General features: G+C 47.1%; 2 protein-coding genes across 2 annotated transcripts in view; one reads left to right on the forward strand and one right to left on the reverse strand.

Annotated features, from left to right (window-relative positions):
• Window positions 1-2,375: 2,375 nt before the first annotated feature.
• RPS18 (ribosomal protein S18) lies at window positions 2,376-14,154 on the reverse strand. The gene is made up of 6 exons (XM_040324967.1): window positions 14,051-14,154; window positions 10,531-10,629; window positions 9,601-9,687; window positions 9,411-9,512; window positions 5,838-5,929; window positions 2,376-2,498 (listed from the first exon to the last, which is right to left on the reverse strand). Exons 1-6 carry the CDS (start codon window positions 14,051-14,053, stop codon window positions 2,423-2,425), a joined length of 459 nt encoding a protein of 152 aa, XP_040180901.1. The 5' UTR covers window positions 14,054-14,154; the 3' UTR covers window positions 2,376-2,422.
• The window catches only part of VPS52 (VPS52 subunit of GARP complex), a 59,963-nt gene continuing 58,553 nt past the window's right edge, over window positions 14,139-15,548 (forward strand). Inside the window, exon 1 of the mRNA XM_040324966.1 lies at window positions 14,139-14,245. Coding sequence (XP_040180900.1) covers window positions 14,237-14,245 — 9 coding nt within the window. The 5' untranslated portion in view covers window positions 14,139-14,236. The remainder of the gene's footprint in view (window positions 14,246-15,548) is intronic.

A 15,548-nucleotide genomic window follows, 5' to 3' on the forward strand; every position in this document is an offset into this window, starting at 1 on the left:
CTCCGCTCTGTCAGCAGGGTCCTTAAAGGCAGGAGCCCCTTCCACGTAACGTGTAGGCTTTGCTCAATCTGGACACGGTCCACAGAAGGAGGAGAGACCCAGTCTTTCACAAAGTCCTCCTCAAAGCAAAAACTTTCTGCAGCGTATCACATTCCTTGTACACTAAAATGTCCAAATAAGGAACACCAGGAAACACATTTTGTAGTGCGCGGTGGTTTGCGGAACCCAAAAGGGACCGGCACATCTGGTGCCTCCGCCAAAACCTCTTTGAGTTTCACGCACCGCAGAAATAAGAGCTCCAACAAATTCCTTGTCAGTAGTTGACCCTGAAACAGTTAGCCTCCCTGTCCGCGTGGGTCAAGCCCGCATCCTCTGACACTACAGAACCAGAGGCAGGGGCAACAGCCAGGCATGGTTCTGTGTCAGAGGCATCCCCAGAAGCAAGCTCAGGGAGGGGGCACTTTTCACCCCCCATCCGGGCACTAGTTGCTTCAAACCTGGTGAGAAAAAACCTCCAGGGCAGCCTACAGATGTGGCAGGGGGAGGGGCATCACGGGTTAACTCAGGCATGTGTGGGGAAGAAGAACCTGCCCAGGCTCCATAGTGCCCCACCGATGTGTCACCCCACTGCAAAGCAGAAGACCACCCACGGTCACCTCCCGGTCGTTACACAGAGTATGGGGGCCCCCAGGGAACTCACCACCCCGCCCGGTGCAGCGCGAGCCCAGGAGTCTGAAGCATGCCGAGAGCCGACCGCGCTGCTGTCTGTTCCCTCAGAAAGATTTGCGGTCTTGCCGAGCGCTAAAAACGGCCACACGGAATTCCAAGATGGCCGCCGTATAGAAAAAAAACACCATAGGACCACAGGGAAATGGCCGCCGAGCCATAGAAAGCGCGACTAAGGCAAAATGGCGGCCGTTGCGCATTTAAAAAGACAGTGACACAGCAAAAACAGCGCAGCACACACACAAAAGACCCTGTAGTGAACACACACAGCCTCCTGCAGTGAACACACACAGCCCCCGGTGCAATGAAGAGACCCCTGAAACCCCCCCCCCCCTCACATCAGCTACCCAAATGGGAAAGGAGGGAAAGGAATTAAGGGAGAGAGGAAAGCAGGGCAAACCCTCAGTCGACCTCCCAGGGGAAAATTCCAGCCAGACCACCTTACCTGAGCAAGGGTCCACTACTTACCCGTCCTGCGACCACCAGCTGGAGGTATCCCAGACAGAACCAACGTCCGCATAAATGGCATGGCTGTCGGCCAGACACAGTGACAAAGCCATAAAGGCTGGTCACATGTGTGCCCTAGAACAAAATGTTCCCCGGCCGCCCCGGAGCAGAAGGGCCTGTCGTGAACGACCCAGAGCTGAGGGCCGGCACACGCTCGATGGCTGAACATGGGGGGACCACAAGAGTCAAGACCCAGCATGTCACCGAGTCGGCTGTTGATAGAAGAATCACAGGATTCAAAAATGCAGGAACAAAATAAAAAGCAGGGGAAAAAAAAAATAAAAAAAAAAAAACGCAAGAACAACATTTCCAGAGTACAGGACTCCAGAGTGCCTGACCTCTCCTGTCGTTACCCGGGGGGCCACGCCCCCCTGGGAGAAGCTGCACTAAGGAAAGTGTTAACACTTAAAGTGTTTTTTTTCTGCCTAAACTCTCCTGAAGGAAGCGGATATAACCCTAAGGTCAACGGCAGCTGTGTCCGTCAATGAACAGAAGAGAAATAGCAGTAGCTCAATTTTTATTTTATTTTTTAGTCCCATGATATCCGTGCAACAGTTTGCAAAATTTCAGTGCACACATCACAATAATTCACCCTTGTTTTTTGGTAAAATTAATAAAATAAAAACTGGAGGATAACACCAAGTAAATAGATACACAACACGTCAAATGCTCCCATGAAACAGTGACAATCACCACCCTATATTTTCTGGAAGCACACTTTAACCACTTGACAGTGTCATTGGGAGGAACTGTGTCCTATCATTGGTCTCAGCAGGAGTAGTGTCCCATTGATTGTGTCAGTGGGAGAAATAGTGCCTCATTCTTGGTGTCGGTTGGAGGAATAATGTCCCAAGGGCCGGACAGAGGCAAAGGGCCACAGTTTGGAGACCACTGTTCCAAGGTAAGCATTTGATAATTTTCTAGTATGCGATGCATATTATCACATTGTAAAATTGCCTTACAGGTCCCCCCCTAACTGACCCTTTAAGCTTCAGGCAGGCCGTTTCCAGCCTAGGTCTCCTGGGGCAAAATATATATGTTGCACATCATTATCATCAAGTTGATCCTCCTGTTTTTTTAAGGGCAAGAAATCTCTACATCACGCCTAATTGTGTCAACAAAAAACAGACAGACAAACTTGATTTTGTTTTACAACAGACTTTATTAACAAACAGCACAGGCAGACATTTTACTTCTTCTTGGACACACCCACAGTGCGTCCACGACGGCCGGTGGTCTTTGTGTGCTGTCCTCTCACACGCAGACTGCAGAAGAAAAGAAAAATATATTTAGGCTCATTACATGTAAAAATAATTCCATCAACAATGCAAAAGCAGAAAAAAACATTTTGGTACCACAATCGCACCCATGTAGTGACTTTATTAAGCTTACAAATAATAAACAAAGAAAACCTGTGAAATAAATGGACTGCTATTGCCAACCATCAAGTTGAATATTTTTATTTACCTGGCCGTCATGTCAATTCTGAGTTGCTGACCAAGAATGACTACAGAAATTAAAAGCAGAACACTGCGATGTCAACACCCTCCAAGCAGATTCAGATTGGCTCTTGGATGCTGCTGCCGCCGCTAGAAAATACATGCCTTTTGGCTTCACAGCTGGTTCCCTAATGTCGAATGCGCTTTCCACCTGGCCCGGCAGTGGAGGAAGGCTGAACTGCAGAGGGGTGGCGCAGTCTCCCAGAAATGGGGAAGGGTGGCATTTTCAGCCAGCAGCTTCAAATACTGCAGCTGATGACTAACAGTTGTAAAGGAAAAAGTTTTCACCTCAATGCATTCTATGCATTAAGGTGAAAAAACTTCAGAGTATACCGCCCCCCCCGTTATACTTATCTGACCCCTCAAAAGTCCCGCGCTCGGTCCAGAGATCCTCTTCACTGCTCAGCCTGGCCGCTGATTTGCTAGAGGGGATGGATTGAAAGCAGTGCAGCCATTGGCTGGCGCTGCTGTCAATCACATCCAGTGACGCGGCGAGGGGCCGAGTGATATAGTGAGCGGCTATGGCCGCTCGCTGTATTACGGGAGCACGGCCGCAAGGACTACACACAATGCAAGCTCTCTTGTGGGGAGAACCAGAGACAGCCGCAGAGGGACCCCAGAAGATGTAGATCGGGGCCACTCTGCAAAACGCGCTGCACAATGGAGGCAAGTATAACATGTTTTTTTTTTTGTTTTTGTTTACAACCCCTTTAATATTAGGACACTTACCTGTCCAGGTGACAGCATCTTCAGTAAGGAAATCAGGAAGTGAAGCCTTGCTACTTCACAGCCTGGTTCCCTTCTGCAAATGCGCCAGTCACTGATCCCTGATGCCTTTTATGGACCCGTTTGTCTCCCAGGGGGAGAGACTGAGGGGCTGGACAAGGCGTAGATTCAGTTTTTGGTTGAAACTCAGCTTTAATACCAAAAGAAAGCTCAATCACCAAAAAAATTTAATAAACATTTGCATAAAGTTTTGCATGATAAAGCAATTGTCAGTCAAGCCAACACCGACAAAAAAATTACTAGGTACTCAAGTATTTAATAGGAGGGGGAAAGATTTTGCAGATATGTACTTTTAAAATTGGTAGTAAACTCTGTACCACCACTTGTACCTACAGGTAAGCCTATAATAAGGCTTACCGGTAGGTACTGTGAATATCTCACAAACATACCGTTTAGGAGTGCATGCAGCAGACATTGGCGCTTGTGCTCTCAAGGTCCGGCTTACAGTGCCAGAGCCTGTACCAGAAAAGGCAGCTCCCAAGTGCATGCTTGGGAGTGACATAACTGCGGTTTTGGCCAATCACATAGCCTAAACTCATGAACCTGGAAGACAGAGGAACATGTCACCCCATTCAGCACTGGAGAGCTTCGTTCCAAGGCAAGCATCTCATAATGTGCTAGTATGCACCACATACTAGCACATTATGCCATTGCTTTGCAGTTTTTTTTTTTTTTAAGAACATTGGGGATTCACAACCGCTTTATGTTTACCCATACATATACCAGCCTAATTACCAATACACAATAGAGGCAATAATCCAATATCCAAGTGCTATGGAAACAAATCTGCTACAGAAAAGTAGCCTAGAGCCAATTGGAGAGACAGCAACAAGAGCAATTGGCTCCCACTGCCGTCAAACAAATCTGGTGACATGGGAGTGAGGGGCAGCACTCAGTGCCACCATTCATGTCAATGGATGCAGCCTGCACGGGTGACCCCAGAAGATAAGGGCTGCTATGTGCAAAACCACTGCATAGAGCAGGCAAGTATAGACATCTTTGTTTTGTAAATGTACAGGTTTTTTTAAATCACTTTAAAGGCCCCTTTCACACTTGTGTGCTTTTGCCATGCCTTTCCAAGGTGACAAGAGCGCATGAAAACCCACTACATTAAATCCTGTGACACCGGTAACACTGCTGCACTTTGGAAAGTCCTGCATGCTGCGTTAAAAGGGCATGAAGTGTGATAGGGCACCAACTGTTATTAGCTTGCATATACATAATCTTACAAAAAAAAAAAAAAAAAGCCTTCTGAATGGATATCCTGTTTTTTCCATGTCCTTCAATCCACCCAAACAGCCCCTCATAAACAGAGCAGGGGCAGATATCTGGGAGAGAAGAGGATTCTGTAGCACCACAGCGTAACCACCGTCCACAGCATGACGCTGGTTTAAAAAATGGTGCAGGGGGAGATCTTGTTTACCTTCCTTCTATTCAAGCGCCTGGTAACTTGGGAACAAGGATGATATTGAATGGACAAGGTGAGAAATACAGAGGGCGGACATGGACCACTTTTCATACCCGCAACACCAGAAGATCACTGCAATGTGTGGTATTCGGCTTCACCGCAGGGAAGATACAGTAACCAGCATGACATAGGATACCCTTTATTATTAGGAGGTTAAATGTCACTGGTGCTGTATCACCCAAATATATTTTGTTCAGCTTAAAAGCAGGTCTGAGAACCCAGATAACTGAATGGCAATGTCTCAGGTGACTGGTGCTCTTAAGGCTCCATTCACACCTAGGCGTTTTTACGCCTGTAGCGCGACGCGCACAAACGCCAGAGGGACGAAAAGTAATGAAAGGCAATGGGGATGGTTCACATCTGAACGCCTAAACGCCTGTAGCTCAAAAAAGTTCCGGACCCTTTTTTGTCGCTCCTAGCGCGCGATATGCGCGTATTTGAGCGTTTTTTTTTACATTGAAGTCAATGTAAAACGCCTGATACGCGCGTATTGCGCGTAAACACGCGCTTGTACAAGCGTTTTGATGCCTGTGTTGCTGAAATCCGGAAGAGGTATATTCACCCAGGAAGAGGAATAAAAAATTCCTAGGAGAGCAACAAGTGATGTCAGGGATGATCATTTTTCTTATTGGCTAATATGGAAAAAGACAAAGTACAAAAACGTCGAACGCCACTGTGCGAATACGCGCGACAAAAACGTCGGTAAAAATCGCCTGTACGCCCTACGCCTAGGTGTGAATGCAGCCTTAATATCCCCAACATATGAGCAATGTTTGTTTACAAAACTTGCAACAACAAATTGCTACAGGGACACAAAACTTTTTAAAAAAAATAAAAAATCTGTCACTCACCCCCAGAAGTGACGCAGGCCTCTGTGCGCCTTGATTTTCTTCAGCCTCTCCAAATCTTCACGAAGTTTGTTATCCAGACCGTTGGCCAGGACCTAAAAAAGCAACAAAATACCTTTAATATAGAACATATAGAGTAATCATTCCAAATGAGGACCTTATATTGCTGAATCTTGTGTTTACATTACACTAGGGCCGAAACAACCAATCGATAAATCGACAACTAATCGATCATGAAATTAATCGATTACAATTTTCATAATCGATTAATCGGCCAGTAACCTAATGGGTAAAAAAAAAAAAAAAAAAAAAAAATTAGCCCTCGCTTCTGTAAATATTACTTTCACTGTCCCACAGTAAAAAAACCGAACCCCTTACAGTAGTGATTTGCTCTTTTTGTACTTTTTATTTTTAACCCCATTATGTTACTAAACATCTCAGGCTGGGGTCACACCTCTGTTTTTTGGTGCTTTTTTGCAGAAACACACTGCAGTTCATTTACATGTTTTCCTATGGGACACGTTCACATCCATGATTTTTTTTCAGCTGCTGCGTATTTGGAAAGGGCAAGGACTTAACACAAAACGGTGCTATTTTTTTTGGTTCAATTTACTTCAATGGAGAAGCTGCAGAAAAGCATATAATGTGTTTTTGCGGCAATTTGTGTTTTGTAATCCGCCCAACAACAAATTGGCCCAAAAAAAAAAAAAAATGCAATTTTTTTTTTTTTTTTAAGGCCATTATCCGATTAATCGAAACAATAATCATCCAAATAATATATAATATAAAAATCGTTAGTTGCAGCCCTACATTACACGCTATTAAAGTCAGAGACTACCTCTTCCCTTCTCAGTAATGGCACTGCTGGTACCCAACCTTCACTAAGACCCCATTCACACCTAGGCGTTTTTACGCCTGTAGCGCTACGCCGCTGCCGCCAGAGGGCTCAAAACAGATGTCCCTCTATGAAGATGGTTCACATCTCCACGCCGGACGCCTGTCGCGTGAAAAAAGGTCCCGGACCTTTTTTTCCAGGCGTCTTCGAGCGTTCGGCTAGGAGATGGCAATCATCTCCATAGAGGGGGTAATCTTGGGGCACATCTAGGCGGACAATACCGGCGTTTTGTCGCCGCAAATCGCGGTACAAAACGCCGCTATTTTTACCGCGATTTGCGGTGACAAAACGCCGCGATTTCGTCCGCCTAGATGTGAATGCAGCCTTAAACTCATGGCAAGAGAAAGGTATACAGAAGCACCTGAGATTACAAGCATAATCCATTCCAGAAGAATGCTTGTAATCCAAAGCATTTGTATATCAGAGTTTCCCCATAGGAGTCAATGGAAACTCAGATAATGCCGGTGTATTACACCTACCACAGATTACTTCAAATAACCCACTGTGTGCTTCAAACATTTACCAGAGAAAGTGTAGCTGCACTCAACGATAACGTATCCACCAACAGTATCACCCTCTTTTACATGTTACAGAGCATAACATCCTTTAGTACATCATCTCCTATGGCACAACTTCCACCCACAGAGAAACTCGCTCTAACCTATGGGAACTCACCCTTAGATGGTAGGTCACTTTCCCAGAGTCATTCATGACAACCCCTCAACCCTCATGTTGGAGAGAATGCGGATCACCAGGGACCATTACATATTTTGGGAGTGCACAGAGATCAACTTTTGCAGAGATATATAGCTCATCTACTATCTGAGGTTACCGGCATCCCAAATCTCAAATTACAAAAAGTGGACCTTCGGTGATTTTTCTCAACTTTTTATCAATTCTTCTGCCATAGTTTTAATTTTGGATAAATTTTATTTTTATTTATTTTTTCCTGCCAGTAAATACTTATACAGCCCACTTTGGTCATTAGCCCAGGCTTATCATGCACAGCTCTCTCGCCCAGAGTCTGCCAGGAAGCCATGAGTCATAAGAGGGCTGATGAGAGCTGCAGAGCTGGATGTGTGCCCGTGTGTATCCACCAAGTAAACAGGCAGCATCTTAAGCTGCCAACAGTTAAAATGGCTGCAGCCAGACTCAGTGGAGGGAGATTTCTGCAGCATATTTGGCAAGTACAGAATCACAGTATATATAAAATATGCAAAGCAGTTGGAGGGAATCTTCAGAATGGCAAAGATGTTTTTATTACAAATTATGTGAGCAAACTGCCGTTCTGCTTTACATAGGCATTGATACCATACATCTCCACTGCATAACAACTCATTCTCCTAGCAGTGAGAACTATTGTAAGACACCGGAAATCCACTGACCAACTAACCAAGAACAAAGTAATCAACCTAGTGCCCACCCACGGCAAAATATGAACATGTTGTGAAGGTTGTCTATCCTCCAACAAAAACTGGTCACATTGGCTTAATTGGTCTCAACGATCTACCTATACCATCGCTTATGCAGGCGCCCTTGCCCATTCAAATCAATGGGCAGTGCCTCAGTGCTTTTAACCTTTTATTTGGCCACTAGTGGGGGTTAAAAGCACCCCGCTAGTGGCCACAAAAACAGTAAAGTGCCCCCATCTCCCCCCCACTCCATATGCGACGTCTGCACCAGACACTTCAATATACACTAATGAACCAAAGTGACTGCCGATGACGCCTTTCTGTTTCCCAGTGCATTCTGGGATTTCTCATACCTGCAATACCTCCAAAACAAAGAGCTCAAGCTGAATAAGAGCATCAAAAGCTACAGGTGCTGCCATCGATCTTTGACAGACTTCTATGGAGGCTTTGAAGCACCAAGAAAGCTACGGTATCATGTGGGTGAACAGGACTGTAAGCTTTCCATTTTATTTGACACACAGCATGTCCAATCATACATTTTGAAGAAAGTGTAAACAAGCCCCAACATGCAAACACTTTGGCCCAGATTCACGTAGATTGGCGTATCTTTGTGCGGGCGCAACGTATCCTATTTACGTTACGCCTCCGTAACTTTTACAGGCAAGTGCCGTATTCTCAAACGAACGTTGTATCGTAAATAGGCCGGCGTAAGCCCGCCTAATTCAAATGTGGGCGTGTGTTATGTTAATTTTATGTGACCCCACGTAAATGACGCTTTTTATGAACGGCGCATGCGCCGTCCGTGAAAGTATCCCAGTGTGCATACTCCAAATTAACCCGCAAGAAGCCAATGCTTTAGACGTGAACTTAATGACACCCAGCCCTATTCGCAAACAGCTTACGCAAAATTTTCAAAATTCGACGTGGGAACGACGTCCATACTTAACATTGGTACGCCGCATGTACGCCTCCATATAGCAGGGGCAACTTTACGCTGGGAAAAGCCTAACGTAAACGGTCGGGCGTACGTTCGTGAATTGGCACATCTAGCTGATTTACATATTTCTAGGCGCAAATCAGCGTACACGCCCCTAGCGGCCAGCGTAAATATGCAGTTAAGATCTGACGGCGTAAGAGACTTACGCCGGTCGGATCCAATAGAAATCTATGCGTAACTGATTCTAAGAATCAGGCGCGTAGATACGACTGCTCAGACTCAGAGAATCTGGGCCCATTGTGTTTAATGTATACTGCAGTGCGCAGTCTTACCTGGCTGTATTTGCCATCCTTGATGTCTTTCTGTCTGTTCAAGAACCAATCTGGGATTTTGTACTGACGAGGATTCTGCATAATGGTGACCACACGCTCAACCTGCGAACAGATTCAGTGACAATTATAATATAGCCGAGACAAGACGCCACACACATACAGAGCGCTACATCACAACCTGGAGACCCACCTCATCCTCAGTCAGCTCTCCTGCTCGCTTTGATAGGTCAATGTCAGCCTTGCGCAGGACTACGTGAGCGTAACGCCTTCCAACACCCTGCAACAAAACACAAGAATTTTACAGTTTTCCCACAAAAAGTTTCTCAAATTGCACTTCTGGGACATTTCACTATTCTTCATTCTGCTGAACATGTCTGTATTGGAGAGATTTTCCATCACTTCCTGCCCTGACAAGAAGTGCATCTTCTTGCCGACTACAATAAATCCTGAGACGCTCCAACCTCATCTGCTAATATCGCCCAAATCATCTCCTCTGCTCCTCCTGCTTCTCTAGCTCTCTTGTTACCTCCTCCCATGCTCGCCTTCGGGACTTGTCCAGAGCCTGTCCCATCCTCTGGAACTCCCTGCCCCAATATGTCCGATCAGCCCCTACCCTGTCCACTTTCAGGAGATCCCTGAAAACTCCTTTAATCAGAGAAGTCTATCCCATACCCACCTAACCACCGTCCCTGAGCCACCCCCATCAAATCACTCTGCAGCCATTACCTTTTGTACCAGCACTGCTCCCTTTAGAACGGGGATAAGCAATTAGCGGACCTCCAGCTGTTGCCAAACTACAAGTCCCATCATGCCTCTGGGTGTCATGCTTGATGCTGTCAGAGTCTCGCTATGCCTCATGGGACTTGTAGTTTGGCAACATCTGGAGGTCCGCTAATTGCTTATCCCTGCTTTAGAATGTAAGCTCCATGAGCCGGGCCCTCCTGTACCTTTTGTATTAAACTGTACTGCAATTGTGTTGTCCCCCCTATACATTGTAAAGTTCTCTGTAAACTGTTGGCGCTATATAAAATCGTGAATAATACGAGAATGAAATATTTTGGAAGTGGGTTGGGCCATGAAGCTGCAGAAATCATCAACACGATAGCCAATGAAAGCTCACCTTAATGGCTGTAATGGCGAAGGCGATCTTCCTGCGCCCATCAATGTTCGTGTTCAAGACACGCAAAATGTGCTGAAACTTCTCCGGGATTACGAGAGACTGCGGAGGAAAGGAGAATGACCACAAGTTAATGGCAATCAAGAACAGTGAAGTCTGACAAATACATGAACTGTCCCTGCTACCTTATGGGGGATATTCAGACATCGGATACAACTGCCCAGCAGTGCTGTAACCCCCTCCCCCCCCCCCCACACACACACCAGACAGACAAGAGGAAGGCTGCTGATCAAACCAGCTGTGCTTCATCCGATTGGTTAATATATCAAATACATGGAGGGGAGGATAATCAAAAAAAACTTGAGCAGCTGCTCATGGCAACCAATGAGCTTCATTTTCAAAGCTTAAAGGGGTTGTAAAGGTTTTTTTTTCTAAATAGGTTAGTGAACCAACAAGCTAGTGCATTGTTGGTTCACTTACCTTTTGCTTCCATTTCCCTTCTAAATGTTTTTTTTGTCCTAATTTCTCACTTCCTGTTTCTCCTCAGTAAGCTGTTCTGGCTGACTAACCCCCAGCCAGAACGGCTCGGATGATGGTGGAAAGCTTACAGAGGAGAAACAGGAAGTGAGAAATTCAGACAAAAAATAAAATAAAAAATTTAGAAGGGAACTCGAAGGAAAGGGTAAGTGAACCAACAATGCACTAGCATTTTTTATTAAAACAAACATGTTATACTTACCTCCACTGTGCAGTCAGTTTTGCACAGAGCGGCCCGAACCTCCAGTTCTGGGGTCCCACGGTAGCCGTCTTGGCTCCTCCCCATTAAATCTATCCCCCTCTGGGAAGCTCTTAGCCGAGGGGGGTTACCTTTCGGGTCATACAGTTGGCGTCCGTAGACTCAGAGTGTATGACTCGGTCCCGCGTCACTGGATGCGATTGACAGCAGCGGGAGCCAATGGCTGTGCTGCCATCAATCTAGCCCAGTGTTTCTCAACTCCAGTCCTCAAGGCACCCCAACAGGTCATGTTTTCAGGATTTCCCTCAGATGAAACAGCTGTGGTAATTACTAAAGTAGTAAAGCGAATCAAATCACCTGTGCAAAATAATGGAAAGCCTGAAAACATGACCTGTTGGGGCGCCTTGAGGACTGGAGTTGAGAAACACTGATCTAGCTAATCAACGGCCAGACTCTGCAGAGAAGAGGGGAAAGAGGGGGGGGGGGGGTGCCATGACAGTGAGGTGCTTTTTCACCTTAAAGGGGTTGTAAAGGTAAAAAAATCCCTAAAAAGCTTCCTTTACCTTAGTGCAGTCCTCCTTCACTTACCTCATCCTTCCATTTTGCTTTTAAATGTCCTTATTTCTTCTGAGAAATCCTCACTTCCTGTTCTTCTGTCTGTAACTCCACACCGTGATGCAAGGCTTTCTCCATGGTGTGGAGAAAGCCTCTTGAGGGGGCGAGCAGGAGTGTCAGGACGCCCACTAACACACAGCTCTTTTATCTGCAACGTAGAGAGTGTCCCGACTATCCTGTAGTCCAAGGGAGGGGGCGAGCACGACACTGCACACCAGGGAGAAAGCCTTGCATTACGGTGTGGAGTTACAGACAGAAGAAATAAGGATGGAAGGATGAGGTAAGTGAAGGACGACTGCACTAAGATAAAGGAAGCTATTTAGGGGGGGGGGGGGGGGGGGAATTTACCTTTACAACCCCCTTAATGCATAGAATGCATTAAGGTAAAAAAAAAAACCCACACACACACACAAAAAGGTTTACAACCCTTTTAACTGAATTGGAGCATCTGTACATAGCAACCAACTTATTCCACCTTCAGTTAAAGGGGCAGAAAACTTCCTCTATTGGCAAGTCTATAATAATGCTGGCCATACACTCCACGAAAAAATCGTCCGAACCAACTTTCAAAAAACGAACGTTGGGTGGCGAGCGCAAACGATAGTGCCATCATGTAATGACTGATAAACCGTTCAGTGAACATAAATAATTTTTTTTTATTTTTTTAAATATACTTAGTGCAGAAAGTTCGGACGGGAAACACATTAACCTTCCGATTTATCGTTCATTCGGCAGAAAATTTGCATACTTGTCCTTCGTTTTTTCAACTCAAAAACGCCCTGACGATTTTATGCCCATTAACTGTTTGAAAAACCAAAGATCTTTCTGAACGACAGAATTTTGTCCGAATTTTCGTATAGTGTATGGCCAGCATAAGTCTCATCTAGAAGTGGTGTAAATATCTCTTAAACGTGAGCCGTTGACATTACATTCAGAGCCGGGGATATGACTGGCGCATGCGCTCTGAAGGAACGGCCATTCAGATCTCCCTATATCCAGCCCTTGGGGGTACTAGTTATCCCCCTGATATGAGACACTAGTCTGACCACCACCAACGGGGCATCTTTCTCATGGGGTACAGTTTGCCTCCCACTGATGCCAGAAAAATGATATTCCCGTTGGCCACAGTCCACCCCCTGAGGTCTACGGGTACGGAGTAGTGCAGTGTAGTAGCACCATGGGCTGGGAGTACAGGAACCAGGGGGGGGGGGGAGATGTAGTAGCACCATGGGTTGGAAGTACAGCTATGGAGGAGTGCAATGTAGTAGCACAGGTACAGAGGGATGCAATGTAGTAGCACCATGGGCTGGGAGTACAGGAACCAGGGGGGGGGGGGGGAGTAGTAGCAACATGGGCTGGAATACAGGTACGGAGGAGTGCAAATGTAGTAGCATCATGGGCCGAGAGTACAGGAACCAGGGGTGGAGTGTAGTAGCAACATGGGTTGTGGCACAGCTATGGAGGGGTGCAATGTAGTAGCACAGGTACAGAGGGGTGCAATGTAGTGGTACAGAGGGGTGCAATGTAGTGGTACAGAGGGGTGCAATGTAGTGGTACAGAGGGGTGCAATGTAGTAGCACCATGGGTTGGGAGCACAGCTATGGAGGGGTGCAATGTAGCGGTACAGAAGGGTGCAATGTAGTGGTACAGAGGGGTGCAATGTAGTAGCACCATGGGTTGGGAGCACAGCTATGGAGGGGTGCAATGTAGCGGTACAGAGGGGTGCAATGTAGTGGTACAGAGGGGTGCAATGTAGTAGCTCCATGGGGGGTGAGCTCAGTACACACACATTAGAATAGCTTGTTATGAGGATACAGATGTCAGCACATATACTGTGGCGTTGTACAGCAGGCCCTCCCTCTGATAGGACAGTCCTGGAAGGGGGACACATGAGAGGAGGATTGTGGGAGATCTCATGGACAGTCTGTGGATTCCGTACACACAGCGAGGCTCAGTCCCGGCCTGTACGGAACCCCCTCAGATCACCCCCGAGACCTTTCACCCCCATACATCTCTCCCAGTCACAGCAACTCCCCCCGATATCCCTCCAGACCGCTTTAGCAGGACCCCCCGAACACACAGACACCCCCATGGCGCTCCGCACACCGTCCCCGAGCACGGATGGCGGCGGATAGCCGGCTCCCCCCTTCCATTCCCCACAATCTCACTCACCATGGCGGCAGCTGCAGGGAAAGAGAGAGGAAAAGGAAGTGACGTCAGTCACCTTTATTCTGAGCCGGCCCCCTGACCTCACTTCCGCCACCGGACGGGGGATTCTGGGGGCTGTAGTCCGGGACCCGGAAGTAAAGGCGGAAGCTGAGTGGCTGCTGTGTCTGGGGGACCAGAGAGGTGTCAGAGATGGCTGAGGTGAGGGGGGATGGGAACACCTGCTGATTGTGTCCTGGTAATATGGCGCAGCTCTGTGTCTGCTCTGCTGCCTGTGCATCCCATGTCCTGTCCTGTCCTGATTTATGTCCAGCAAAAACTTACTTTGTAGTTATGGATGGACACAGGCAGGCTGTGACATCTCCTACCTTCTTCTATCCCTTTACACATGCAACAGTGAGGTCTCCTTTCTTCCATCTGCTCCACCACCAAGTCTCACTCCTTCTGCTGCATCCTCTGTAAGGTGCCATAGGTGAAAAAGTAAGTCAGAGGGAGAGCCTCCCATAGGTAGTCAGAGCTGGGAGCCTAGGGAAGGACATCACACCATCAAAGTGCTGGAGTTTCTGGGGTCAGTTTTAGGGTGGACTGCCCCTTCAAAGAGGACCCTCCCCACCCACTTTCCGTCACATCACTCCTACCAACCCCCACACCCTCTTCACAATTGGATATCCTAGAAGAAGATGGAGGTACATGCATGTCATCAGGGGGTGGCTACAAGAACCAGGAAGAGACAGTCGGCTCCTGATGATGTCCTAGAAGAAGATGGCGGCACATGCACGTCATCGGGGGGGGGGGGTGGCGACAAGAACCAGGAAGAGACAGTCAGCTCCTGATGATGTTCTAAAAGAAGATGGCGGCACATGCATGTCATCAGGGGGGTGGCTACAAGAACCAGGAAGAGACAGCCAGCTCCTGATGATGTCCTAGAAGAAGATGGCGGCACATGCTCGTCATCAGGGGGTGGCTACAAGAACCAGAAAGAGACAGCCAGCTCCTAAAGATGTCCTAGAAGAAGATGGCGGCACATGCACATCATTAGGGGGGGTGGCTACAAGAACCAGTTAGAGACAGCCAGCTCCTGATGATATCCTAGAAGAAGATGGCGGCACATGCACATCATCAGGGGGTGGGTACAAGAAACAGGAAGAGACAGCAAGCTTGTGATGATGTCCTAGAAGAAGATGGAGGTACATGCACGTCATCAGGGGGGGGTGGCAACAAGAACCAGGAAGAGACAGCAAGCTTGTGATGATGTCCTCATAGAAGATGGAGGTACATGCATGTCATCAGGGGGGTGGCTACAAGATCTAGCTCCTGATGATGTCCTAGAAGACGATGGAAGTACATGCATGTCATCGGGGGCGTGGCTACAAGAGACAACCAACTCCTGACGATGTGTCCTAGAAGAAGATGGCGGCACATGCATGTCATTAGGGGAGTGGCTACAAGATCCAGAAAGAGACAGCCAGCTCCTGATGATGTCATAGAAGAAGATGGAGGTACG

Source organism: Rana temporaria, chromosome 9, assembly GCF_905171775.1.
Source record: "Rana temporaria chromosome 9, aRanTem1.1, whole genome shotgun sequence".
NCBI classification, from domain to species: domain Eukaryota; kingdom Metazoa; phylum Chordata; class Amphibia; order Anura; family Ranidae; genus Rana; species Rana temporaria.